Source organism: Rhinatrema bivittatum, chromosome 3 (genome assembly GCF_901001135.1).
Source record: "Rhinatrema bivittatum chromosome 3, aRhiBiv1.1, whole genome shotgun sequence".
NCBI classification, from domain to species: Eukaryota; Metazoa; Chordata; class Amphibia; order Gymnophiona; family Rhinatrematidae; genus Rhinatrema; species Rhinatrema bivittatum.
The window spans coordinates 370,182,874-370,209,123 of record NC_042617.1 but is presented as its reverse complement, the minus strand read 5'-3'; the positions used below and the strand labels follow the sequence as shown (position 1 = coordinate 370,209,123).

The 26,250-nt window shown below is 42.6% G+C and overlaps 1 protein-coding gene across 4 annotated transcripts in view; it reads left to right on the top strand.

The window, feature by feature from the left end:
• The window catches only part of DOP1A (DOP1 leucine zipper like protein A), a 237,564-nt gene that overhangs the window by 151,317 nt on the left and 59,997 nt on the right, over nt 1-26,250 (top strand). For all 4 annotated transcript variants that reach the window (XM_029595531.1, XM_029595532.1, XM_029595530.1 and 1 more), the window contains 8 exons: nt 2,714-2,866; nt 13,014-13,114; nt 14,371-14,630; nt 19,213-21,211; nt 21,325-21,436; nt 22,187-22,363; nt 23,827-23,952; nt 25,772-25,906. In XM_029595531.1, the coding sequence (XP_029451391.1) occupies nt 2,714-2,866; nt 13,014-13,114; nt 14,371-14,630; nt 19,213-21,211; nt 21,325-21,436; nt 22,187-22,363; nt 23,827-23,952; nt 25,772-25,906 (3,063 nt within the window). The remainder of the gene's footprint in view (nt 1-2,713; nt 2,867-13,013; nt 13,115-14,370; nt 14,631-19,212; nt 21,212-21,324; nt 21,437-22,186; nt 22,364-23,826; nt 23,953-25,771; nt 25,907-26,250) is intronic.

Here is a 26,250-nt window from a genome sequence, read left to right as displayed (position 1 = left end):
AATGTATCATTAGGACCTCTGTGTAGTTCTAGCTCAACTTGTGAAACCACCTTTCAAACTTCTTGAGGTGGTGGAATTGAGGTTTCTCACCTGGGAAGTATTTCTTGTGTCTGGCACGTCAACATGAAGAGTAAATGAGCTACAAGTTTTGGTTTAATATTCACCATACTTTCAGACTCATTCCAAGTTCCTTCTGAAAGTGATATATGCATTAAGAACTTAAGAAATTGCCATGCTGGGTCAGACCAAGGGTCCATCAACCCAGTATTCTGTTTCCAACAGAGGCCAAACTAGGCCACAAGATCCTGGCAAGTACCTAAACACTAAGAAGATCCCATGCTACTGATGCCAGTAAAAGCAGAGGCCACTCCCTAAGTCAGCTTCATTAATAGCAGTTAATGATCTTCTCCTCCAAGAACTTATCCAAACCTTTTTTGAACCCAGTTACACTAACCATATCCTCTGGCAACAAATTCCAGAGCTTAATTGTGCATTGAGTGAAAAATAATTTTCTCTGATTAGTCTTAAATGTGCTACATGCTAACTTAATGGAGTGCCTCCTAGTCCTTCTATTATTCGAAAGTGTAAATAACCGATTCACATCTACTTGTTCAAGACCTCTCACTTTAAAGACTTCTATCGTATCTCCCCCTCAGCCGTCTCTTCTCCAAGCTGAACAGCCCTAACCTCTTCAGCCTTTCCTCATAGGGGAGCTGTTCCATCCCCTTTATCATTTGAGTCGCCCTTCTCTGTACCTTCTCCATCGAAACTATATCTTTTTTGAGATGCGGCAACCAGAATTGTACACAGTTTTCAAGGTGCGGACTCACTATGGAGCAATACAGAGGCATTATGGCATTCTTCGTTTTATTAACCATTCCCTTCCTAATAATTCCTAACACATTATTCAAACTATTGTGCAACCTTTCCAAAACAACATGCGCACAAAAGATAAAGGACACTTCACTCCTTGGTCTGTAAGAAAGCCCTGGCATATTACCGAAAGAGGACTCTCCCTCATTGTCAAGTTCTCAACTGTTCATGTCCTTTGTTTCCATTAGATTAAGAAAGGCAGTTGTCAATGAACTCTGTCCAATTGGCTAGCAAATTATATAGTGCACTGACTTACTTACAGACTATAGATTCAGTCAAAGCTTATTGAGTGAGAGCTATGGCAGCTTCAATGTCTCATTTCAAGGCCATACCTATTAAAGACATTTGCAAAGCTATTACTTGGTCTTCTGTTGATACCTTCATGTCCACTTCTAACTGAATAGCATGTCCCGAGGAGACAGTAACTTTGGACAAGCAGTCCTGCACGGCCTGTTCACCCAGTAGTCCACTCTCCACTTGATAGGGCTGGGCACTAAGTGTTTGCTTCAATATACAGCCCTCTGCTTGGGTTGCTCCATGTATAGTGGCTAGTTTATTTCTGCTTGTTGACAGAGAAAGCAAGTTTGTTTATTTGTAAACTGAGAGCTGCCTCCCCTTGTCATGCATGTGTATTAGCTAATCTGTCTGCAATCTGCAAAGAACCTTGTTTACAGGTAAGCAAACTGGCTATCCATATTCAGTGGACTGGCAAGCAGTAAGTTATCAGGTAAAGATACCCAGATAACTTTAGTCACTATATGCAGTGGGACAAGTCTCCCGCTGAATTTACTCTGCTAAAGTTACCCACTCTCCTGTGCGCGCGATTCACTATTCAAATTAGGCCTGGCGGTAAAACAGGCAAAAGGAGCGGTGGCTGTCAGCGAGTTTGACAGCCGACGCTCAATTTTTCCGGCATTGGTTCTCGAGCCCGCTGACAGCCACGGGCTCGGAAACCGGATGCTGGCAAAATTGATTGTCCGGTTTTCGACCTGACAGCCGCGGGCCGACTTCAAAATTTTATTTTTTTTTTTACACTTTAGGAAAGTTTCGGGACCTCCGACTTAATATCGCCATGATATTAAGTCGGAGATCCCGATAATTTCTGAAAGCAAAATGTACGGTTTGGCTGCACATTTTGTTTTCTGAATCACGTGGAAATACCTAATAGGGCCATCAACATGCATTTGCATGTTGCGGGCGCTATTAGGTTCAGGGGGTTGGACGCGCGTTTTCGGCCCCTTACTGAATAAGGGGTAACGCTAGCGCGTTGAAAACGCGTGTCCAATAGAGAGTTAACAGTGCGCTCTGTCGGAATGCACTGTACTGTATCGGCCCGATAGTCTAGTTGCTGCAGTTGCTGACTTAAAGTTAACCTGGATATATTATTTTATTGATTTAGTTAACTAGTATTTTTATACCGCCTGTAACAGGATAACTGTGCTAAGCAGTTAACAATAAAATACAAAATCGTGTTACAAAAATATGTACAATGGGGGACTCGCCTGGTTAAATCCCACTAAATATTCCTGCTTACGTTAGCCGATACCTTTACCCAGCTAACTTCCTGTTCTCTGTGCTGCTCGGTATTGGCCTCAGTGTAAATTTGAATATAGTTAGAGGGTGCACATCCCCCCCCCCCCCCCCATCCCATGATTAAGAAGCTGACAAAGCAGCAACAGCTACAACAAACCCACAGTTTACCAGAACTGCAGCAGGAAAAGCTATTGAAATAATACTGACCAAATGTTATGCTTTCTTTCAATGCTTGAAACTAGTGATACTCCAAAGAGGTACAAGATGCCATCTTATAATGCTTGAATGTTGGTTTTCTTTTCTAAAGTGTGTGGCTTTAACCTTGTGGCAGCAGTTAGGTGACCTAACACCTCAGCACCATCAAAAGTGTGTGGAGCTCTTCTACCAGCTACACAACCTGGTCCCCTCTTCTAGCATCTGTGAGGATGTCATCAGCCAGCAGCTGACACACAGAGACAAGGTAAACGCGGCCACCCTCATCACCCTTCCAGTCATTCACTTAAGCTTTACTCACATTCTTATGGTTTGTGACATTACTGATAAGTTTCCTTATAAGAACTCTTCTATTTAGAACAAAGGTTACAAGAAATTAATTTTCAATGAAAAAGACCATTTAGCTAAAAATACGGTCCCATCAATTTTTAGTGCCTTTCAACTGACAACGTTGCAGCAGTGATTTTAATTTACCTACCTGTCTGGGGAGTAGGGAGCGCGATAAGTTCCATAAAATTTGACTCATCAAATTGAGGTCATCACTGATCGTTACTGTATTTCCGATGGGCAGTATCAGATCAGTGCTACCAATCTCATGAAATACAAGATTGAAAAGCATATGCAGAATTTTTGCTTCCTTGGTTACTCTGCTTCGGCCGCTTGCGGGGTGCTACTGCTTGTTATCAGGGAAATTTACAAAGCAACTTCAGCGGTGAAAAATGTTTTACCCGCGCAGATTGGCTGCCCATAAATCATTCCTCCCTGTCTGCCTGATTCTCTAAGACTTTTCTCCCATTCTGTTTGTATTGGAAAATACCTTGAATCAGGCCCTATGTGTGTGTGTGTTGGGGGAGTGGGGAGAGTCCATATGCAGTACTACAACCTGCCTGCTTACCTACGTTTAGTAAAGGCGTACCCAAGGACAGGGTTAGGATGGGGATGGCAGAAACGCACACGCTTTCGGGTTTTGAAAAGTACGTTTGTTGCTTTAGTCTGAAGAAGTATCTACAGCAAAAGCAGGTGCAAATGTCTGCAGGCTCTTTTTCTCTGGGAAAGTAGGCACGCACTTTCCCTTTGAGAATCGGTGCAAAATCCCTAGGTAGAAAGTAGCTGCGGATCTTGAGCACAGCATGAGACCCGCCCTCTGTGACCCTGCGGGACAGCAAGTCTGGCAATTTCTAACGAGCCTGGTAAACACTCCTTTGTAAATTGATGACGTTTGTTTAGTCTGCCTGTTGTACTATAATATGGACTGAAGAATCCAATGAATTATTTTTTTTTTTTTTTCTGGTGGCAGAGACTTACCGCCGTTATTTTAAAAGGAAACTCCAAAAACATGTTCATAATCTTGGACTTTCATCAACATTCGGGGCTTTGTTTTCAGACTGACGTGCATGATGAAAACCCTGTTTTATGCGCCTAGGTGACATTTGAAAACTCAAGTGGGGCCCCTGTGCGCATGAAAGTCGATGCCTAAGTCAGTTCCATGCATATTTTCCCACACACTACAAAGATGCTTTCCAGGCAGTGAAGCTAAGACGAAAGCCATTTCCATGCATGCTTTCGGATTTTGAAAATCTGCACGGAATCGGGTTTCATAGCATGCGTGTGTGTTGGCACTGCTTATATGCATGCCCAGGAATTCTCAAGGCAGACTTCCTGTTCATATCCTAGATCAGTCCAGACTAGAGGGTTTAGCATCCCTACCAGCAGCTGGAAGCAGAATAAAAACGTTTCAGACACTGCTGCATAATCGGGAGTGCCTAATGCAGCCCCTCCGTATTTCTCTGTCTCCAGAAAATGATAGAGGTGTAAAACCTGCAGTCTGGAGTTTAAAAAAAAAAAGAAAAAAAAAGAGCAATTAGAACATATAGCTAGAGAGAAGAAGAAGAAGACTTGTCCCTGAGTTGTTAGATTCTTTCATGGGCCATCTTTAGGGTAGAGCAAGGTGAGCGGGGTGGATAGTATTCCCGATCTGTCTTGTCCTGAGGGATTGAAAGCTAGGTATCTCAGTTTCTTCTATTCCTCTGAGGGTCCTGTCCTCCATTCCCGGCTGCTGGATTTTTTTCTGGACACAGGAACTTATCCTATTACTTCTTTTTGGGAAGAAGAGGTGCTGTCTCTTTTAAAAATAAATAAATAAATAAATCAAGAGACAGTAACCAGGGAATTCAGCGTCTTTGTTCATGCGCAGGGCCAAGGCAGGGGTAAGAAGCAACGGTGACAACACAGTGGCATCACCGGGGTCAGGTGCAGCATAGTGTGGTGATGATTTTTGGCAGTGTGTCACTTATGCAGGAGCAGTCAGCAGCAGGGTGCCAGAAATGGAGCGAGGGAAAGCCTGTCAGACCTGCGGGGAGAGGCAGTCACATCTCAAAGCTGTTGTTTTATGTTCCAGGTGTGTCTCTGGAAGGGAAGGAAGCTCCGCGAAGACTGCAGACAGCAGGTGAATCACCCAATCGGCAGGGACTGGCAAGGAGGCCTCTGCTAGCAGCAAGGGAAGGCAGCCATGTTGCCTCCATGTGGCAAGAAGTAGGCAGTATCACGAGAGGTCAGGGACTCACTTTCCCTGCTTTTGCTGATGGTCCGAGGCTCAGCTGAGAGCCTTCTACTGATTTGGTGGATGATGGCTCCAGTGATTGAGGCCTTTTCCATGGATTTTGTTCTCCTCCTCAAGGCATATCTAGTTAAGGGGGGGGGGGGGGGGGCAGGAGGCAAGCGGATGCAGGTCCAAAGGTCTTAGCATCCATCTAAGGTGCGCAGACTGGGCACGTCAGGGAAGTCTGGAGGACTCCTCTGTTTCCTGGGTCTTAGATGTCACATGATGCAAGGACCTTGTTGGATTCAGATGGCATGAGGGATCCTCAGGGGGGGTTTTGGAGACTATTCTGGAGATGATGTTCCTGAAGCAGACAAGGGTCAGTCTGACCCGGAACAGGTCCCAGTAATGGAAGGCGATGACTCTAGGGTAGCATGATTGTTCCGGAAAGAGGAATTACATCCTCTCACCCCCCCCCCCCCCATGTTCTGGAGAAGCTGGTAATTAAGGTCACACAGGAAGAGTTTGACAACAAAGGGGTGAACCTTGTCCTGGATTGGATGCATGGTCCATCAAAGGCTTTTCCTTTACCTAAGAAGGTGAAGAAGCTGGTGATCCATGAGTGGGATACTCTGAAAGCTGGATTTAAAGTAGTTAGGGCAACGGCAAAGCTATATCCCTTGCCAGAGCAGACCTTAGAGCTCTTGATGCTCCCGATGGTGGATGCTTCGGTTTTGACAGTGACCAAGAAAACGACTGTCCCATTTGGCAGGATACCCAGGACCAAACGTTAGAGATCTATTATAAGAAGATGTTTGAGCCATTGACCCTTGAGCCATCAGGCAATGATCTGTAGTAGCTCTATCCAGCAAGCTTGTTTGCACTGGGTGGAGAAGGCACAGGAGAAAGAGTTGGTCTCCAAGCAAGCAGCCTGTTTGGAAGCACAGATGGCCTTTGTACCAGATGTGCTGTATGATTGTCAGGGCACCTGCCAAGAATATGGTCTCAGTAGTGGCAGCAAGGAGGCTCCTGTGATTGCATAATTGGTCAGTGGATATATGGTCCAAGTCACATCTGTGTAATCTCCTTTTTAAAGGAAAGCTGTTATTTGGGGAAGACGTAGAACAGTTAAGCATTTGGGAGAGTCAGAGGAATAAGTTGCCTGAGGATAAGAAAGGCAGCAAGAAGTGTTTCTCGCCTCACTCTTGCTTTCGAGAGGCGTGCAGATATCGGTCCAAAAGGAATTGTTCTGCTTCCTCAAAAAAGCAAGGATCGAGAAGGCAACAGTCCTTTCTGGGGACATGTAGACCTCCCCGGGATAGTTCCAGTCAATGGGGTGGAGGAAGTAAGACCTCAAAGTGAGGCCAGGCTGGTCCACTCTTCCCTGGAAGCCGTTGTGGGGAGACTGGCCCTCTTGTATGAGGCATGGACCAAGATCACGTCAGATCAATGGATTCTAGAGGTGATAAGAGATAGCTATGCTTTAGAATTTGCTCGACCAGTCAGAGACGCCATCATAGTGTCCCATTGTACATCCTGCTTAAAACGAGAGGCATTGCTGGATACATTGCAGCAGCTGAGAAGCCTATTTGTATTTATTCAGATTTATTAATCACTTTTGCCTAGATCCTAAGTTATTTACTTAGTAACATTCACAATGGTTACAAAAAAATCTAAACTCAAACAAAATATTACAACATCTAAAACAACCAAATCGGCCATAACCAGGCTCATGGTGAGGTGTGCTAGAATCTTAATGAATGTCCAACTGTGTCATATCAAACAAAAGCTAGTCCCAGCAGAAAAGATTTTAACAGTGCTTTAAAGGTTTTAGTGCATTCCATCAGTCTCAGAGCCTCTGGTATTGTGTCCAAATAGCAGGCACAGCCACAGAAAAGGCACAGTATCTTGTCACTGACAGATAGCTACCATTACTGAAGGTACCTCAAGTATCCCTCTTTCTTGAGATCTCAGATTTCTTGTTGGTTGATAAAGTCACAGCAGAAAATTTGTCCAAAGTAGGAAATTAATACTGAGAATCTTATGGGTTAAAATTGACTCAAACATCCATGGGTAACTATTGAAAATGAAGCAGAGTTGATGTTATATGATCAAAGTGCTTCTTGCTACTAATTAAGCGAGCTGTAGAATTCAGAAGTAATTGTAAGGGTTTCAGAGTAGAAGCTGGCAGCCCAAGATAAATAGTATTACAATAATCCTAGAGGCAATTGTGCCAGTTCCCCTGCAGGAACAGGGCCAGGGAAGGTACTTTGTTTACTTCATGTTTCCAAAAAAAGAGGGCAGCTTCCGGCCCATTCTGGATCTGAAGAAGGTCAATGCGGTGCTTTGGGTGCCTTGTTTTTGCAAGGAAACATTGTGAGCGGTGATGGCCACAGTTTGTAGGGGGAAGTATCTGGCATTGTTGGATTTAACAGAAGCCTATCTGCACATCCCCATCTAACCAGACCATCAGAAGTTCCCGCGATTTATGGTGCTAGCAGAGCATTTTCAATTTCAAGCTCTTCTATTTGGCTTTGCAACAGCGCCATGGATTTTCACCAAGGTGATGGTGGTGGTGGCCGCAGTGCTAAGATAAGAGGGGAGTACTGGTTCACCAGTACTTGGACAACTGGCTCATTCAGGCAAAGTTGGAATTGGAGTCAGTTGGTTCTGCAGGTCATAAGAATGTTGCAGTCTTTGGGCTGTGTAATAAACCTGGCGAAGAGCAGTCTGGACCCATCCTAAGCTTTGGAGTGTCTGGGGTGCAGTTTGATACCCACATGGGCAAGCTGTTCCTTACCTTGGAAAGGGTGTCAAAGTTGCAGGTTTAGGTTCTTTAGTTACTATGGCTTTCAGTGCCCAGAGTCTGGGATTATTTGCAGGTCCTGGGTTCTCGGGGGTCTATCCTGGAATTGGTTCTGTGGGCATTTACTCACATACGGCCCATCCAGAGAGCACTTTTGTCCCATTGGAGTCCGCTGACGGAGGATTTTCACCTTCCTTTACCACTTCAGGGATGTTCCAGGTCCAGTCTCTCTTGGTGGTTTTCTCGTCCCAGTCTAGAGAAAGGGGTGGAACTGGAGCTTCAAGACTGGGTGATGGTGACAACAGATGCCAGCTTCAAGGATTGGGGGGCTGTTTGTCAAGGACGGTCTGCTCAAGGTCAGTGATCGGCAACTGAAGCGTCCTGATCTATCAATTGGTGGGAAACTAGAGTGGTTCACAGGGCATTACTTTCTTTCCTGCCACAGGTTCGAGGACGGACAGCACGAGTCTTCTCAGACAATGCAATAGCAGTGGCGTATATCAATCATCAGGGCGGAATGAAGAGTCACTTGGTGGCTCAGGAGGTTTAGGAGCTTTTTGTCTGGGCAGAGCAGCATCTGGCGGGGTTGGCAGTGTCTCATGTGGCCAGAGTGGACAGTTAGCAGGCGGACTATCTCAGCAGGCAACAGATCTGGGGGAATGGGAGTTGACCTCAGAGACTTTGTAGTCTTAATGCCAAGACAGGTCGGTTTTTCAGTTGCGGGAAAGAGGTTGGATCAGAGGGGCTTGATGCTCTAGTCAATCCTTGACCAGCAGAGATCTTGTTATATGTGTTTCCTCCATGGCCTTTTTAGGCAGAATATTGTGACGCATAGAGAGGCACCCAAGAAGAGTTATCCTAGTAGCTCTGGAGTGGCCGTGCTGACCATAGTTTGTGGATCTGGTTCATTTCATGGTAGCCAGACTCATAAGATTAGGTCATCTGCAGGGGTTGCTTCATAAAGGCCCATCTCGAATTGGGTGGATCGCTTTTGTCTCGCAGCTTGGCTTTTGAGAGGAGGCAATTGCATTTGAAAGAGTACTCAGAGGCAGTTATTTCTACTTTGTTACAAACTAGGAGAGGATCCACTTCTCTGGTTTACGTCAGAGTGTGGGAGAATGTTTGAGGGTAGGTCTCTAGAGGAAGGTCTTGATCCTCTTCATTTGAAGGTGTCCTAGATCTTATCCTTTTCACAAAGGGGCCTAGCCAAAGGTCTGGCTTCTAACTCGCTTTGAATGCAGGAAGCAGCTTTATGCTATCTTCGACGTAAGGTTCACGGGATGCCATTAGCTTCGCATCCAGACATCATTCATTTATGAAGGGGATGAAGTATTTTCATCCTTCGGTCTGCAGAATGTTTCTGTCATGAAACCTTAATTTGTTCCTTCAGGTGCTTGTTGGGCCACCTTTTGAGCCTTTGAGACAGTTGTCTTTGAAGGATCTTACTCTGAAGACAGTCTTGATGAAGATTTGTTCGGTCAGATGAATTTCTGAACTTCAGGCGTTGTCATGTAGAGATCCTTTCTTGCGGATTACGGATGATGGAATATCACTATGTACAGTACCTTTCTTTTTACTGAAAGTCCTGTCTCTCCCTTTCATCGTAGCCAGATGGTGGAGATTCATGCATTTCAACATTTGATGGCAGAGAACACCACATGCAAGGGAGCTTCACTTATTGGATGTTTGCCGGTCTTTTTTGTGGAATCAAGGTCACTAATGATTTTAGGAGATTGGATCATCTTTTTGTCTTGTTTAGTGGGGCAAGAAAAGGAAGGTAAGGCCTGCAAGGCCACAGTTGTGAGATGGCTAAAAAAAAAAACTATGGTTTTGGCGTATCTCTGTAAAAGTTGAACCATTCCGGAGGGATTGCGAGCGTACTCTACTTGGATACAAGCAACTCTTGGGCAGAGTGTTGGTTTCTTCGCAAGAGATCTGTCGAGCAGTGATATGGTCTTTGCTTTATACTTTTACCAAACATTACTGTTTGAATGTTCAGGTGCCAGGAGAGGTGACCTTTGGAGACAAGTGTGTTACGAGATGGTCTTTCAGGTTCCCAAAAGACCAGCCCAATGTAGGGGAGCTTTGGTACGTCCCACTTGTTTGAACTGATCTGTGGAATGAACAGGAAAGGAAAATTGGTTCTTAACTGCTAATTTTTGTTCCTGGAATGCTATAGATCAGTCCAGAACTCTATCCCTTTTTGGTTTCAACTGTTATTGCTTCTTGTTGTATTTAGTGCAGAACTTATTATAGATGTGTCTATGGCAGAAATTTATGATTGAAGGGTTTCAATTTTTTTTTTTATAGATGTGAAAGCTCCAGTTCAGGGGCTCCAATCTTCTCCCTGCTCATCCTGAAGGGGGAGTTAGGTTAGCTATTGCTGTCATTAATTTTGACTTGGGTACAGGTTAATACTGAGGGGACTGCACGTGGCACTCTCGGTTATGTAGCAGTGTCTAAAAGGTTTTTCTCTGCCTCCATCTGCTGGTAGTGATGCAAAACCCACTTATCTGGACTGATCTGTGGTATTCCAGGAACAAAAGTCAGCAAGTAAGAACCAAATTTTCCTTTATGCCCATAATTCAGTTGGGAAAATTCGGTATGAAGTCTGCATGTGTTTTGTACATGCAAACCATAGCCCTGTGTGGGCTGCTGAAAATTATCCTGCAGAAATAATCTGTGAAGAATGTGCTCTCTTTTGAAGAAATGGTAGTGAAGTAATTCCCTTTTTATTCATCATTCCAAAAATCTTAATTTTCATTTACATTCACTAGAAACCCTATCCTTTTAAAATCTGTGTGCAATTAGGCTCTGAACATTTATCCAGTGGCTCTGAGTAGGAATCTGTTGCTTTCTAAATATATTACTGTATAGGTTTTTAGAAACAAAAATGAACTTAGAAAAGCAGGTCTTAGTGAAATGCTTTTCTTATACAAGCATACACGCTCCAAGAGCATCCCAAAAAGGACCAAAGCAAGATTTTGTTAGGGTGTGCTTGGGCAGTACTCCCATCTCTGACCTTTTATTAAAGCTATTACCTTTTCTATTTCTGACTGCTGTTGGAAATTTGTGTCACTCTGCGGAGTGCAGGTATTTGTGTGGGTTTTCATGTCTGCGGTTTCCTTGTTCCGCTTTTTGACTGTCTCCTCGTGGACATGATCTCGGGGAGGACCTCTGGAGACAAGCGGTTTGTCCAAGTCTCACCTATGGCTTGGTGCTCAGTTCACGTTCCAGAGCTTTCCAGAAAGCCCTGAGATTTCCCACACCTGTGCCAGAATGCCCACACTGCTGAGGCTCTGCTGCTTCCCTGGGTTTTTTTTCATTTGCCAGAGACAAACGCATGCTCATGGATCCACGGTCCTTTCAGTGGAGCCCTGATAGAGCTGGGGGAAGATTACAGAACCAAAAACTTTTTAGACAAAAATATGTGTCTCTGAAGGGTGCATAATGCACTGCTGTGGTTAAGCAGATCAACTTTCTAGCTGGTATTTAAACATGCTGCTTTTAAAAGAGTGATGAGGAAAATGTTTAGGCTGTGCTCTTCCTCCTATCCATATAGTGAGCTGGGTTCCCTCTTTCCCTCTCCTCCCTTTGCCACCCACCAGTACCAATTTAATACAAAATTTATTTTGAGTCCAGTGATTTACCCAGGCTCATTGTGCCCAATACTATTTATTTGTTTGCCAATTAAAAAAAAAAAAAAAGAAATAGCAGCTCATGCTTGCCCAATACTGTTTGCTTACTAACTGAAACCCGCAAAAGATTTGCAGATTTGGGGTTAAATTTGAATCTTTATTGTTTGCTATAAAATACAATAATAATACAATATAAAATATGGAAATAGCATAAAAGGTACTATAAAATACATAAATCATAACAGTACTTAAGGATACAGAATAATAAAGATAATCAGCAAGGCAGAATTATCTAAAAATAGAGTTCAAATCAGCTTTCCTGCAAAATAAAACAATTATTGGGCATGGTCAATTACGTCATAGGCCCTGCAAAACAGCCATGTTTTTAAATCTCTTTTAAATGTTTTTGGTTTCTGCTATAATCTTAATTTTTCGGGTAGTGCATTCCAGAATTTTGGGCCAGCAAGGGAGATAGCTCTATTTCTTACCTGCGTTAGATGTGCCGATTGTACCGTTGGGATGGACAGTAGGCCCTTGTTACTGGATCTTAGGTTCCTTTGTGGTGTGTGTAACCTGATAGAAGCATTGAACCATTCTGTTTCACCATAGATTATTTCATGTATGTTACAGAGAGTTTTATATTCTATGTGATAATTTATTGGTAGCCAATGTAAGGAGATCACAACAGGTGTTATGTGGTCATGCTTTTTTGTATTTGTTAAGACCCTTGCTGCTGCATTTTGAAGGACTTATTTATTTATTTAAAAAGGATTTAGATTCCACTACATTAAAAAAAAATGTTCATAGTGGATTACATATTAATACATACATGATCGTCCTAAAAACTATAACCACATAAAAATATATAAGACAAAGCAAGAGAGCAAACACAAAGGGTATGAACTGCTTTGATGGCATTCAAAAATCAAGAGACTATATTCTCAAAGGCTTGAGCAGAAAAATAGCTCTTAAGAGCTTTCTTTGAAGTCCTTTGGGGAGGTGATCGTACAAAGGGCTTCTGGCAGTGAGTTCCATAGCTGAGGACCAGCTACCAAGAAAGCTCTTGTTACTGTGAGATGTGCAGTTCTGGGAGGTGGATATTCGAACAGTTGGCTGAGTGTAGGGCTCTTCCCCCTCCCCCCCCCCCCCCCACTCACAGTCTTTTCACAACACCATTTTGTCTTTCTCTCTTTCCCCTCTCGCCTTATTACTTTGCTGATGATCTCCCAGCCTCTGTGCAGAATCATTCATGCCTTCTCCCATCCACCCCATTTATGCACCACTGGCTTAGAGCACTTAAGCTGATGAGTATACTGAACTGAATTTTTCTTCTTAAAACAGTGGGATGTGATTTTTTTTTTTTTCTTGTCTCAGTATGGTTATAACTACACATTTTACTATATATTTCCAGAAAATAAGGATAGAAGCACACTCAAAGTTTGCAGTGCTCTGGCATCTCACCAGGGATCTTCATATTAACAAGTCTCCATCCTTTGCACGTACATTTGACAGGTTAGTGGTTGTGATTGAGTTGTCAGATCCAAGTTTTCATTCCTATGATGATAATTTTTGTAAAGAGCTTCAGCGGTCAGTCTGCTTATTTATGTCACAACATGATAGGAAATGCTGTGTCTCAAGTATTTAACTTCTCTTGTTTGTTGAGAAAGATAGAAGTTCCACAAAAATTACAACTCAGTCTACTACAGCAAATGATTTGATATTGTAAATAAGTCATTTTTTTCCTTTCTCAAATGCTTGTTATGTTCAGTTCTGTTACCAACTTTCTCAAACAAAAATTAGGTCCAAAACAGTTTGCAACAATAATCATACATTATAATAATCATAATACAATGCATCAATAACAACAAAAAGACTTTTTAAAAAATGCATCAATAAAATACAATAATATATCATTATAAAATATAAATTCATCAGAAATATGTAAAAAATCTTGAAACATAGTCAAACCAACTCCACTCACTATGATAGAATGAACTACTAATCCAGCTATTGCATCACCTGCTTTCTCCCTAATTCTTCCCCTTCAGCTTTAAGGAAGGATTTATTACAGACTGCATTAAATATTTTCCAGTTTTTTTCCTCATTTTTCTCTCTCGAATAAAGGCTGAGCTATATGGAGCCGCCTTTAGAGCTGGAAGCTCCGTGACTGATCATGCGAAGTCTGACATACATTTTAGAGCTCATTTGAACACTTGTACCCCTGTAGACATTCTGACTTGTAAGAGGTCTAACTTTTAAATGGTGGATTAAAACCAATGTGGCAAATTTTAAAAATAACCAAAGGCATAAAAAATACAGTGAGAACCCTGAATAAATACAGGATAAAAATTATTGGGGTAATTATTCAAACGTTAGCCGTTCTTCTAAGTTAGCTGAATAGACGTGCAGCTAACTTAGACATGATATTCAGTGGCATGGCTAAGCCACTGAATATACGCATATATGTCTACACTTAGTTGTACAAGTTATAACCAGCTAAGTTAGACCTGCTATATGGCAGGTCTATGGTATAGAACAGTGTATAATTTATGCAGCTAAGACTAAATATCACTAGTTAGCCGCATAACTTATAAAGTTAACTCATTCTACCTCGATCTTCCCACTACATGCCCACAACTTATGCGGCTAAGCAGTGGCTGCTGAACATAAATGCATATTCAGCAGTCGCTATTTAACCATATAAGCTATACTTATGAAGCTAAATAGTGCTGAACACATTTTGAATATTGACCTTATTTTCCTTGCAGGTCTTTATTTATCATGTTAGACAGCCTTCACAGCTTGGAAGGTTCAACCTCCTCTGTGGGACAAGCCTGGTTAAACCAGGTGCTGCAAAGACATGACATTGCAAGAGTCCTTGAGCCGCTGCTTCTGCTGCTTCTCCACCCCAAAACACAGCGGGTCTCCGTGCAACGCGTGCAGGCCGAGCGGTACTGGAATAAATCTCTCCAACATCCAGAAGATGAGAATGGAAAGAGCCCCCTCCAAAGATTCAACTGTGCTGATGGTAGGTGGTACAGTCTGATGCATGTAGAAGTGAATACTTCTAGTATTTTGCAGAGGATAAACCATCTTTATAAAAAAGATATGTAAGTAAGGCTGGATAACAGAGACCACACTCCCTCTATGGAACAAATGAGTAATATCTTTTTGCACAAGGATATTAGTAATATTGATATTGATACGTTGTTATTAGGTAATTCATACTTTTATTATTATTTTATTTTACTTTCACTTTATGAAAGTTTAGTATTTTATTATTTTATGCTCAGTGTTGTAAACTGTTTTTGTTCAAATTTATTTGCTAAAGATGGTATATAAAAAGTCTTTAATAAATAAATAAATAAAATAAATAATGGTAAGTTGCTGCATGCAGTTCATAACTATTCTATTCAGTCTTGCTAGTTTGTTTTTGGTTTTTTTTTCCACTGGTTGGGAGCGTTTCACAAATGCAAGTACAGCCAGGCCTTCCATTTATAATACAAACTTTCCCTGTCCGTATCCAGATCAGTCCAGACTCCTGGGGTTTTGCCTTCTCTCCAGCAGAAGGAGACAGAGAAAGTTTTACTGACACTGCTACTTAACCACATGTGCCACCTGCAGTTCCTCAGTATTTCTTTTGTCTCCAGCAGATGGTAGATTGGTGCAAAATCTGCAGTTCTGCAGTCGGGACGATGTTTTTCTTTTTGAACCTTCCTCCCGAGGGTTTTTGAATCCTGGTGGGTTCTTCCGTATCCGGTTGAGGCAGGCGAGCCGGGGTTGGTGCCCCTTCTCTGTGCTCAGCCCGTGCGCCCGTGGGATGTAAATCTGGTGGTCCAGATCCCTCCCCTTCACGAGGCTGCTCAGGCAGCTGCAGGCTCCAGATAGGCTTTTGGTCTGAAGCAATCTATCGTTTTTTGTAGGTTTTGGGCCAGAATTACTCAGTACCAGTGGATTCTCAGCATGGTAACGGATGGCTGCGTTTTAGAATTTGCTCGTCCCGTCTGCAATTTGTTCCTGGTTTCCCCATGTGGCTCCTTGGACAAACAAGTAGCGGTTTGAGAGACGCTAGACCGTCTGCATCGCCTGGGGGTGGTGATTCCAGTTCCCCGCAAAGAGGTTCACAGGGGAAGATATTCCATTTACTTTGTGGTCCCAAAGAAGGAGGGGACTTTCCAACCGATTTTAGATTTGAAGAAAGTAAATGCAGCACTCAAGGTTCCGCATTTCAGGATAGAAACCCTAAGGTCAATGATTGCAGCGGTTTGCAAAGGAGAGTTTCTGGGTCTCTGGATCTAACAGAGGTCTATCTGCTCATCCCCATTCATCAAGACTCGCTGATTTTTCTGCGTTTCATGATTCTGGGGCAACATTTTCAGTTTCAGGCCCTTCCTTTTGGATTGGCCATGGCACCATGCACCTTCACCAAGGTGGTGGTGGCAGTGGCTCTCTGGAAGGAAGGGATTTTGGTGCATCTGTATCTGGATGACTAGCTTATCGGAGCAAAGTTGGAGGGTCTTTGTCACCAGTCAGTTCACAAGGTTCTTGACGTTCTCCAGTCGCTTGGTTGCGTGGTGAATGTGGCGAAAAGTCGCCTGTTACCAATGCAATCCTAGGAGTATCTGGGGATGCGGTTCAACACTCTAGTCAGCAAGGTATATCTCAGAGGAGTGTGTGCAGAAAGTGCAAGGGCAGATCTGGTGGTTATTGCATTTACGGGTACCCAAGGTATGAGATTATTTGCAAGTTCTGGGTTTTATGGCTTCGACCCTGGATTTAGTGCTGTGGGCATTTGCTCATATGAGACCATTGCAGAGAGCACATTTGGCTTGGTGGAACCCGGTCTTGTAGGAGTTTCAGCTTCCGTTGCCACTCTAGGGCATTATAGGCTTTCCTGGTGGCTTCTGACTTCCAATCTCGTCCAGGGTGTGGATCTCGAAATCCAGGATTGGGTGATAGTTACAACAATGCGAGTCTCTCTGGTTGGGGAACAGTTTGTCAACATCAGTCAGCTCAGGGTGGCTGGTCTGTAAAAGAGTCTACATGGACTATCAACTGGCTAGAGACCAGAGAGATCTGCTTAGCCTTGAAGGAATTTCTACCATTGGCGAGAGGTCGATCAATGAGAGTGCTCTCGGACAATGAAACAGTGGCTTATATCAATTATCAGGGTGGAACCAAGAGTCAAGCAGTAGCCTGAAAGGCACAAAAGTTAGTTCTTTGGGCAGAGCAATAACTGGAGAGAATAGCGGCATCTCTCATAGCCGGGGTCAAAAACGTTCAAGCGGATTACTTGAGATGGACAGTGTTAGATCCAGGCGAGTGGGAGTTGTCTGAGTCCTTGATGCAGCTCATTCGTGAGTGGTGGGACTGCCCCCTTGTAGACTTAATGACAACTTGTCTGAATGCCAAGGCCTTCTGATTTTTCAGTTGGAGACAAGAGCACAGGTGTGAGAGTGTCTATGCTCTGGTACTGCCTTGGCCGCAGGGGGTTCTACTTTGTCTTTCCTCCCTTGGCCGCTCATGGGCAAGGTGTTACATTGCATAGAAAAGCATCAGGGAGAGATGGTCTTGGTAGCACTGGAATGGCCACTGCATCCATGGTTTGCGGATCTGGTCAACTTGGCTGTGGACGAGCCGATTCTCTTCGGTCATCTGGTGGGTTGTCTTCGTCAGGGGCCCATATTTTCAGACCAGGCTGCTCACTTTTGTCTAGTGGCATGGCTTTTGAGAGGAAGCGTTTGAGACATAGGGGTTATCCAGAGGCAGTCATTACTATATTGTTGCAAGCCAGGCGAAAGTCCACTACTATTTCCTATGTTCTATTATGGAAGGTTTTGAGTCCTGGTGCTCCACTAAAAGCGTTCACCCTCCCAGGTCTTCAATCCCTGACATTTTGTCCTTCCTGCAAGATGGTTTCGCCAAAGGCTTATCTCTCTGCTCCCTTAAAGTTCAGGTGGCAGCTCTGGGTTGTCTTTGGCAAGATAGATGGGTCCTCTATTTCTGCACATCCAGAAGTTATTCTTTGTCCTTAGGGGGACAAAGAATTTGCGTTCTCCTCTACGGCGGGTTTGTCCGTCCTGGAATCTTAATCTTGTCCTCAGAGGTTTATGTAAGGCTCCTTTTGAACCACTCCGTAGGGCAACACTGAAGGACTTTACTCTTAAGGTTGTTTTTCTGGTAGCCATATGTTCAGCTAGGTGGATTTCTGAATTGCAGGCTCTGTCTTGTCGTGACCCATTCTTCAGATTTCAAATTTGGGGGTCTCATTGAGGACAGTACCTTCCTTTTTTTGCCAAAAGTGGTTTCGGTGTTTCACATCAATCAGACAGTGGAGCTTCCAGCTTTTCCTGAGGTGGATGCAGCCGCTCCCTCATGCGAAGGAGCTCAAGCTGTTAGATGTGCGAAGAGCATTGTTGAGGTATCTTAAGGTAACGAATGACTTCAGGAGGTCAAATCACCTCTTTGTTTTGTGCAGTGATCCAAAGAGAGGCTTCAAGGCTTCTAACACTGCTAATGATTCCACTTACATTATTCGTGGTCGTCTGATTCCAGAGGGTTCGCATACTCATTCTATGCGTTCTCAGGCAACCTCATGGACGGAGGCTCAGCTTGTTTCTCCACAGGAGATTTGCAGGGCAGCAATGTGGAAGTCGCTACATACTTTTGCAAGGCACTATTGTTTAGACATGCAAGATACGGGTTACCCTTCTTTTGGCGAGAGTGTTTTGCGAGCGGGACTCTCCAGGTCCTACCCTGAGTAGGGAGCTTTGGTACATCCCTGGAGTCTGGACTGATCTGGGAACGTTCAGGGAAAGGAAAATGGTCTCTTACCTGCTAATTTTTGATCTTATTGTACCACAGATCAGTCCAGAATCCACCCATTCTATTGAGGAGGAGAGTCATCTGCTCATTTGGTTTTTTATAACAGAGGATATTTTCATATTTTGGAAAGTTTTGAAGGTTTTGGACATTTCTTGATTGTTTTTGAAGAAATTTAACATTTTTTTTAGTTTTGCTTGGGTATATATTAATACTGAGGAACTGCAGGTGTCATATGTGGTTAAGTAGCAGTGTCAGTAAAACTTTCTCTGTCTTCATCTGCTGGAGAGGAGGCAAAACCCCAGGAGTCTGGACTGATCTGTGGTACTACAGGAACGAAAATTAGCAGGTAAGAACCAATTTTTGCTTTCTTTAGTTGCAAAGCATTTGGTCTGACAATTTTAAGATCGCTGAATGTTAGTCTTAAACATTACCACTATACTTAAAAAAAAAAAACCAAAAAAAAAAACTTTATAAAGGAATCTTCAGTTATATTTTTTTTCTACACTTTAGTTCCTATTACTGCTGCTACTGAACATAACAGAAGCACAGGCCTTTTTAATCAAACATGTTTCCCTCCAAATTCCATTACTTGCCATTGTGACATAAAGAACCACCTTCAATAAAGATATTTTCTATAGGCACAGACTGGAAAAAAGTCCTTTTAAATAAGACCGAAAATATTTTTTCTAAATCTAATCTCAAATTCTTTTTTTCAGCCTAATCTGAAATGTAATAATCCTTGTGTATAATAACTACTTTTTAAATTTTCTTCTTTTTTGTTTAAGCCTTTACCCATCTTCATATAAGCGATCGGCAACACAACACAGCTAAAGAAAGTGAAAAACCAATTTGCATGGATGAAATGGAGAACTTCAGCCTAACAGTCAACCCACTGAGTGATAGGCTGTCTCTCCTGAGTACCAGCAGCGAGACCATTCCAATGGTTGTATCTGACTTTGATCTGCCCGATCAGCAGATAGAAATACTCCAGAGTTCAGACTCCGGTTGTTCTCAGTCTTCGGTGGGAGACAGCTTAAGCTATGAGGTGGAGACAGAAAGCATAAGTACTCAAGACGCATCTCAGATACCGAAAGAAGATTCCTCTGACATTGTACAGCAGGTGGTTACTGACTTGATAAATAAAGTTGTAAGTGACATTGACGAGGACACTGAATCCACTGAAGAGCAGCTGCCTCATGAAGGCACATCATCCACATTCAGTATTTCAGATTCATCTGAGGCCATGATCAGTCATGAAGACGAAAACGTTCCATGTTCCCAGAATGGTCTGCTTCCTCACAATGGGTCTCAGTTTTTATCAGTTTCAACCGAGACTGGAATTGAAAGCCTAGCGGGAGCAATATCCCGGAACATCTCTTCCCCTTCTATAGCACTAAGCCAGCAGGGCCTGGGGGACGGTGGTTTGAGCTTGGCAGAGGGGCAGCCTAGAAAGAGGAGCCACAGCAGTATTCAGTTAACTTTCAAAGGGCAATCAGAGAAGTTTCCTGAAAAGGAGACTATTGTTAGAGAGGCTAGTAAGCAACCAGGAGCAAAGCCCAAAGTGAAAATTGCTCGGAAAAAAGATGATGAGAAGAAAAAAGCTCAAACTGACAAACTAAAACAGACAAGTGTTTTCTTTAGTGAAGGTTTGGATTTGGAGAACTGGTACAGCTGTGGGGAGGGCGAGATTTCTGAAATTGAGAGCGATTTGGGGTCTCCGGGAATGCGAAAATCTTCTCATTTTAACATCCATCCCCTATATCAGCATGTTCTTCTATACCTCCAGTTGTACGATTCCTCCAGGACATTGTATTCATTGTCTGCCATCAAAGCCATCCTGAAAACAAGCCCAACCGCATTCGTAAATGCCATTTCTACTACAAGTGTGAACAATGCCTACACTCCCCAGCTGTCTCTGCTTCAAAATCTTTTAGCCAGACATCGGATCTCTGTTATGGGCAAAGACTTCTACAGCCACATCCCCCTGGACTCGAACCATAATTTCCGTAGTTCAATGTACATAGAAATTCTTATTTCTCTTTGCCTGTATTATATGCGAAGCCACTACCCAACGCATGTAAAAGCAACTCAGCAGGACCTCACGGGGAACCGCAATATGCAGATGTTGAGCATTGAAATTCTGACCCTGCTCTTTACCGAGCTGGCAAAGGTCATCGAAAGCTCTGCCAAGGGCTTTGCTAGCTTCATTTCAGATATGTTATCCAAGTGCAAAGTTCAGAAAGTGATCCTCCATTGTTTACTGTCGTCCATCTTTAGTGCCCAGAAATGGCACAGTGAAAAAATGGCTGGCAAGAACACCATGGTGATGGAAGAAGGTTTCTCGGAAGACAGCCTCATCAATTTCTCCGAGGATGAGTCGGATGGCGGCAGCACGCTACAGTCACAGCTCTTGAAAGTCCTGCAGAGACTTGTTGTCCTGGAGCACTGTGTCTTGACCATGCCCGAGGACAGCGAGGCAGCTTTTGAATTTGTCATGGCCGACATAGAGCACATCAATCCACAGCAGCCAATGACTTCCCTTCAGTATTTACACTCCCAACCGATAACTTCACAAGGCATGTTTCTATGTGCTGTGATCCGGGCCTTACACCAGCACTATGCCTGTAAGATGCATCCCCAATGGATCAGCCTTATCACGTCTACACTGCCATACATGGGCAAAGTCCTCCAGAAAGTTGTGGTTTCTGTCACGCTGCAGCTCTGCAGGAATTTGGACAATTTAATTCAGCATTACAAATATGAAACTGGATTATCAGATAGCAGGCATGTGATTTTTTTTTTTTTAATTCTTTGTTTGACCCTGAAATTGTAAACATCCCTTTATTTTTGTACATTTTGCTAAGCATTTCAAAACAAACTCTGCGTTATCTTTTTAGGCCTCTTTGGATGGCATCGATCATTCCCCCAGATATGATACTTACTCTCCTGGAAGGCATTACAACAATCATTCATTACTGTCTGCTCGATCCGTCGGCACAATATCATCAGGTAAAGCTGACATTTATACCATTGATAATAGTCATGTAGACCAGGTGTCAGAAAATCTTTTTGGCTGCATGCCGGGAGGGGTTCTCTTCCAAAATCCAGCGTCCTCTAGGAGGGCAGAGGGGCGCCTCTGCAGTAAAATCAAGCCTAAATTCAACCTTCATGGTGCTCCACTGCCCAGCGCATTGCTAACTCTCAAATGATGGCTGGCTGGGCTAAGCTCATGCAATCAGCACAGCTGGGCCATGACTATCCAAAACAAATTTGTACTTAAAATAGCAGTGTAACTTAGTAGTGATGTTGCTACAAAAGAGTTACGCTAGGCTGAGTGGTTTTCAACCTGGTCTTTGGGGGACCATCTGCACAGTCTGGTGTTCAGGATATCTGTAATGAATAGGCATGAGATACTTTTGCATGCATTGTCTCTGTTGTATGCAAATAGAGCTCATACATAATTATCATGAATATCCTGAAACCCTGACTGGCTGGGTGGTCCCCAATGATCAATTGAGAACCACTGGACTAGCTAGATCATGTTTTTTAGCTCAGTATATTTATGATGATACATCTATTAAAGACAATGGGTACTAGAGGCCAAGGATTGTAAGGAGAGGGGATAAGACAATTTTAAAGAACACAGCTAGCTGAGAAGTGACTTGTTGCTGCTGTCATCCTCTAGATTTGCCCTTGGTGTAAGTGCATTGAATCAGTTTGCTGTTTAACGTTAGATTTAATGCCAATGTTTTTTGTTAGCTGTTGGTTAATGTGGACCAGAAGCACTTGTTTGAAGCCCGAGGTGGCATCCTCTCGATCCTTCACATGATCATGTCTTCTGTGACTCTCCTTTGGAGCATTTTGCATCAGGCTGATTCTTCAGAGAAAACTGCAGCTGCAGCATCTATTACCACTGTGAACCTTGGATCTACAAAGGTCAAAAATTCTATGCAACTTGGATAAAAGCAGTCATAGGGCTGAACTTACCAAAGATTTTCTTTCTTTCTGTGTCTATGGGAAAATAACTTAGTGAATCCAGGCCCACAGCATTAAAAATTAGTACCTGAGAGGCCTAATGCTTAGGCAAGAGCTATGGCTGTTTGGATTATTGCAGGGTCTAGCTCTTAGGGGAGAGGAGGGGAGGGATGCTGGATGTGAACTAAAAAGGGGATCTTGTATGCTTATATTTATCTTGTATGCATACAAGATAAATATAAGATAAATATACAGAAAGAGGCTGTACAAGGAAGGAAGATAATACAGACGAGATTCAAGGAATACCCATAGTGTGTGACCACCTGCACCGCTCCTTATCCATGACAGTTTGTATTTATTTATTTTAAATATTTCTGTTCCGCCTATAGTGACAATATCATGCTAGGCGGATTACAAAGTGAACATAAAACAATGAATAACATAACATAAGCACATCACAACAAACATTAAAATTACTAAAGGACTCAATTTTGCAAAAAAGCTTCTCTAAATAAGGCAGCTTTTACTGTCTTTCAAAAAAGTTAAATCTGACAGCTGGGCTGTTACCTTGGCAGTGTGGACAGGAATCACTGGGCAGACTGGATGATCTCTTTAGTCTTTTTCTGCTGCCATCTGCTGTCTCTCTAAATGTGTTTGTCTTCCAGCCCTGCTTGTGATTATGAAGTCTTATCTAGGTTATGAAATTAAAACGAGAATAGCAGATCCCAGACACAATTTAAAAAAAAAAGGTTAGCAATGTGCGTAGTGAGATTAAAGTTGGGTTTGATTGGTTGAAAACCAGTATAGAAAAAGAAATTCTGAGGCCATTTGTTATGAAGTTTAGGGTTGGGGTTAATAACGAGTTTTTCCATTTTGTGTGTGGGGAAAATGCTTAGTCCACCCACCTGGAAGCTTTGCAAACCCCTTTCTGATCTGGGATCGCAGTACATTCATTGCAATCTCAAAAGTTTCTAGCATTGCTCTGACTGCAGAAAGGGGTTTGCAAAGGTACTGGGTGGGTGGGAGGGTTAGGGCTGGGGCATCAGAGCAGGGAAAGAGAAGAGAGGACATGGATTTAAAGTTCTGGCAAATTTGGGGAGTGGGAGAAGTCTGGTGAGCGATCTGTGCTACTTTATTTTTAAACAGTTTTTGGTGGGGGTTGCTGAGGAGGGGATCAGCCTGGCAAAGTCCATTTTGTACACATTCAAAGTTAGCTGGCTAAAGGTAGCCAGATAATTTTAATCAGGGGATATTCAGCGGGACGTTTATGCCACTGAATATCTAGGATAACTTATCCAGCTAACTTTAGCTAGGTAAGTTATTCATTCTACAATTGACCTTGAATCTTTCTTAACGTGCAGTCAGCTAAAAGGCCTCCTCCAAAACGCTCATTTTAATTTGTGCAAATTATCTTTTGGTTTTAGAATCTGAGACAGCAGATTCTCGAGTTGTTGGGTCCAATCTCAATGAACCATGGTGTTCATTTCATGGCTGCCATTGCATTTGTGTGGAATGAGAGGAGACTGAATAAAAATGCTTCGAGGACAAAGGTATGTATGAAGGGGTACCTGGTTAATAGTTATGTGAAGCAGAACATGGTAGTGATATGGGTTCCCTATCCAGGGGACCAGGGACTTGGGCTTCTTGGTAGTTATTTGGGAATGTTGGGTGGGCTTAGGCTGCATGAGCTTTTTTGTTAAAGTGGTTGTTTAGTTATGTGGATTATTTGATTTGATGGATTGTGACCTATCCCTCCCCATTGAGAATGGAGGTGTTTTGATGTATTGACATATTGGATTATTTTCATGTATTTAGTATCTCATCATATTTTGATGCAAACTGCTTTGGGACAAACTTTTTTTCAAGAAAGGCGGTCTATAAGTGTAATATAGCACAGCATTTCTGTTTATAGTTATGTATCTCCAGGGTCCGAATTACTAAGTACTTTCTCATAGAAACAGAGCAGTAACGATTCCCTTAATAAATTTGGTCAGTAATGTTGATGATTGATTTTCCAGGCCATTAAGAGAGAGCTTGTCATTGGCAGTTGGTTCCTGTCAAACTGGAAAGTATTTACTATGGAATTAATCACCTTTTTTTGTTTGAGATGTATATCAGAAAGTGGCAAGGAAGTGAGATCTATTTTTGAAATGTAATGGGGAAGAACATAATCTTTGTTCTATAAATTATGAGGGCCATATGACTTCTGTGCAGTGAAACCTATGAATTCCTTATTAATAAGGTAAAACTGTTTATTGATTCATATAGGAAACTCTTGCCATATTGTTTTATGGTGATGATATGATACACACATTTTTTTGTATTATGAAAATGCTGTGTATCATTCGGAGATTTTTCAATAAAGGATAAATATAAGAGAAGATATGTCCTGGTCAATTGTATTTTTAAATAGTGAGTAGCATGGCAAGGGAATTCTTGGCAGGATGATCACTGACTGCTTATTTTACAAAATTAACATTTGCAAAAATCAGTAGCAAACATACCTTTTTCGGGCTTAAAGATGCAAACTTTGAGGAGTGCTAAGCTGTTTTCCTCAGGCAGTGTCAGTACTACTTTTCTTGTTTTCTTAAACATGTTGCTTTTTTCCTAGAAAAATTTCCAAACTCTGGGTCTGATGTACTGAAGATTTTCTCCCATTCTGTATCGATGGGAAAAATGCTTAGTAAACCAGGCCCTCTGAGTCCTAGAAGGCAAAGTGTGCCATAAAATAAAACCAAACTGTAGAATGTGTGAATGGATCCCAGCAAATCCCAACACAACCCTTACATCAGTTCACGGCCCACTGCACTGCTATCTACTGGGGTCTGTCTATGAATTTCCTTGGAATCAGAAGATGTCTTTTCTTATGAGAGATACATGTGTTATAATCACCCAGCAAGGATTTTTGAAAGTACAAATCAAGACAGTAGTGCATGAACTATTTCAAACATATGGCAGCATATTTACTGTTGAGAATATATGAAAAACTGTAAAGCGTTGGCTACAATTACTATACATTTTTACAACAGTTGCCTGTTCTTGTTCAGAACGTGACTGGAATCAGCAGCTGGTTTGCTTCTGGCTTCTAGCACTTGTTCTCTCACAAGACCCCTCTAGGGTCACACCACTGGTAAGAGTTGTGTTGCTTCATGTCAAATGTATATGCAGTATACATCTTTAAAAACATATTTTTGGATTTTTCAAGAATTGTATCCTAAAAAGTCAGTATTTCTATATTTCCTCTTAAATTTTAAAAAGTACTTCTAGTTCATAGTCATGCAAATCTATTGATATGCACCTTCATAATGTGATTGAATGCAGTTCACTCCGTTTGTACTATAATAGCATATATTGATAATTCATGTCCAGGTCATTCCTGCAGCCAGTGAGGAGCAGCTTTTGCTAGTGGAGTTAGTTCGCTCAATAAGCGTGATGAGGACAGAGACTGTAATACAGACGGTGAAGGAAGTTTTGAAGCAGCCACCAGCTATAGCCAAAGACAAGGTATGCATTGTTGCTTTTGCTCCTGAAGATAATTCATAAGTGAAAAATATAAATATTAACAATTGCTTTGTGCAGTAGCGCTATTACTGTTTTGCCTTTTCTCGCTCTTCCTTGGCTAGGCAGAGGGAAGAGCCGACCACTGCTCTTACGGGAAAACCTAGAAGAGGGTTTCCCCTTGCCCATCATGGTGACGCCACAGCCAGTCACATTTGCAGGGTATTCACATTGAATATGCATGAGAGAAATTTACATATAATAGGTTTCCAGCATATGGAAATGTATCTCATGCGATTTCTTGTGGCTGTCCTGAACCCTGAACTGGCTGTGGGGGTCGCCAGGAGCAA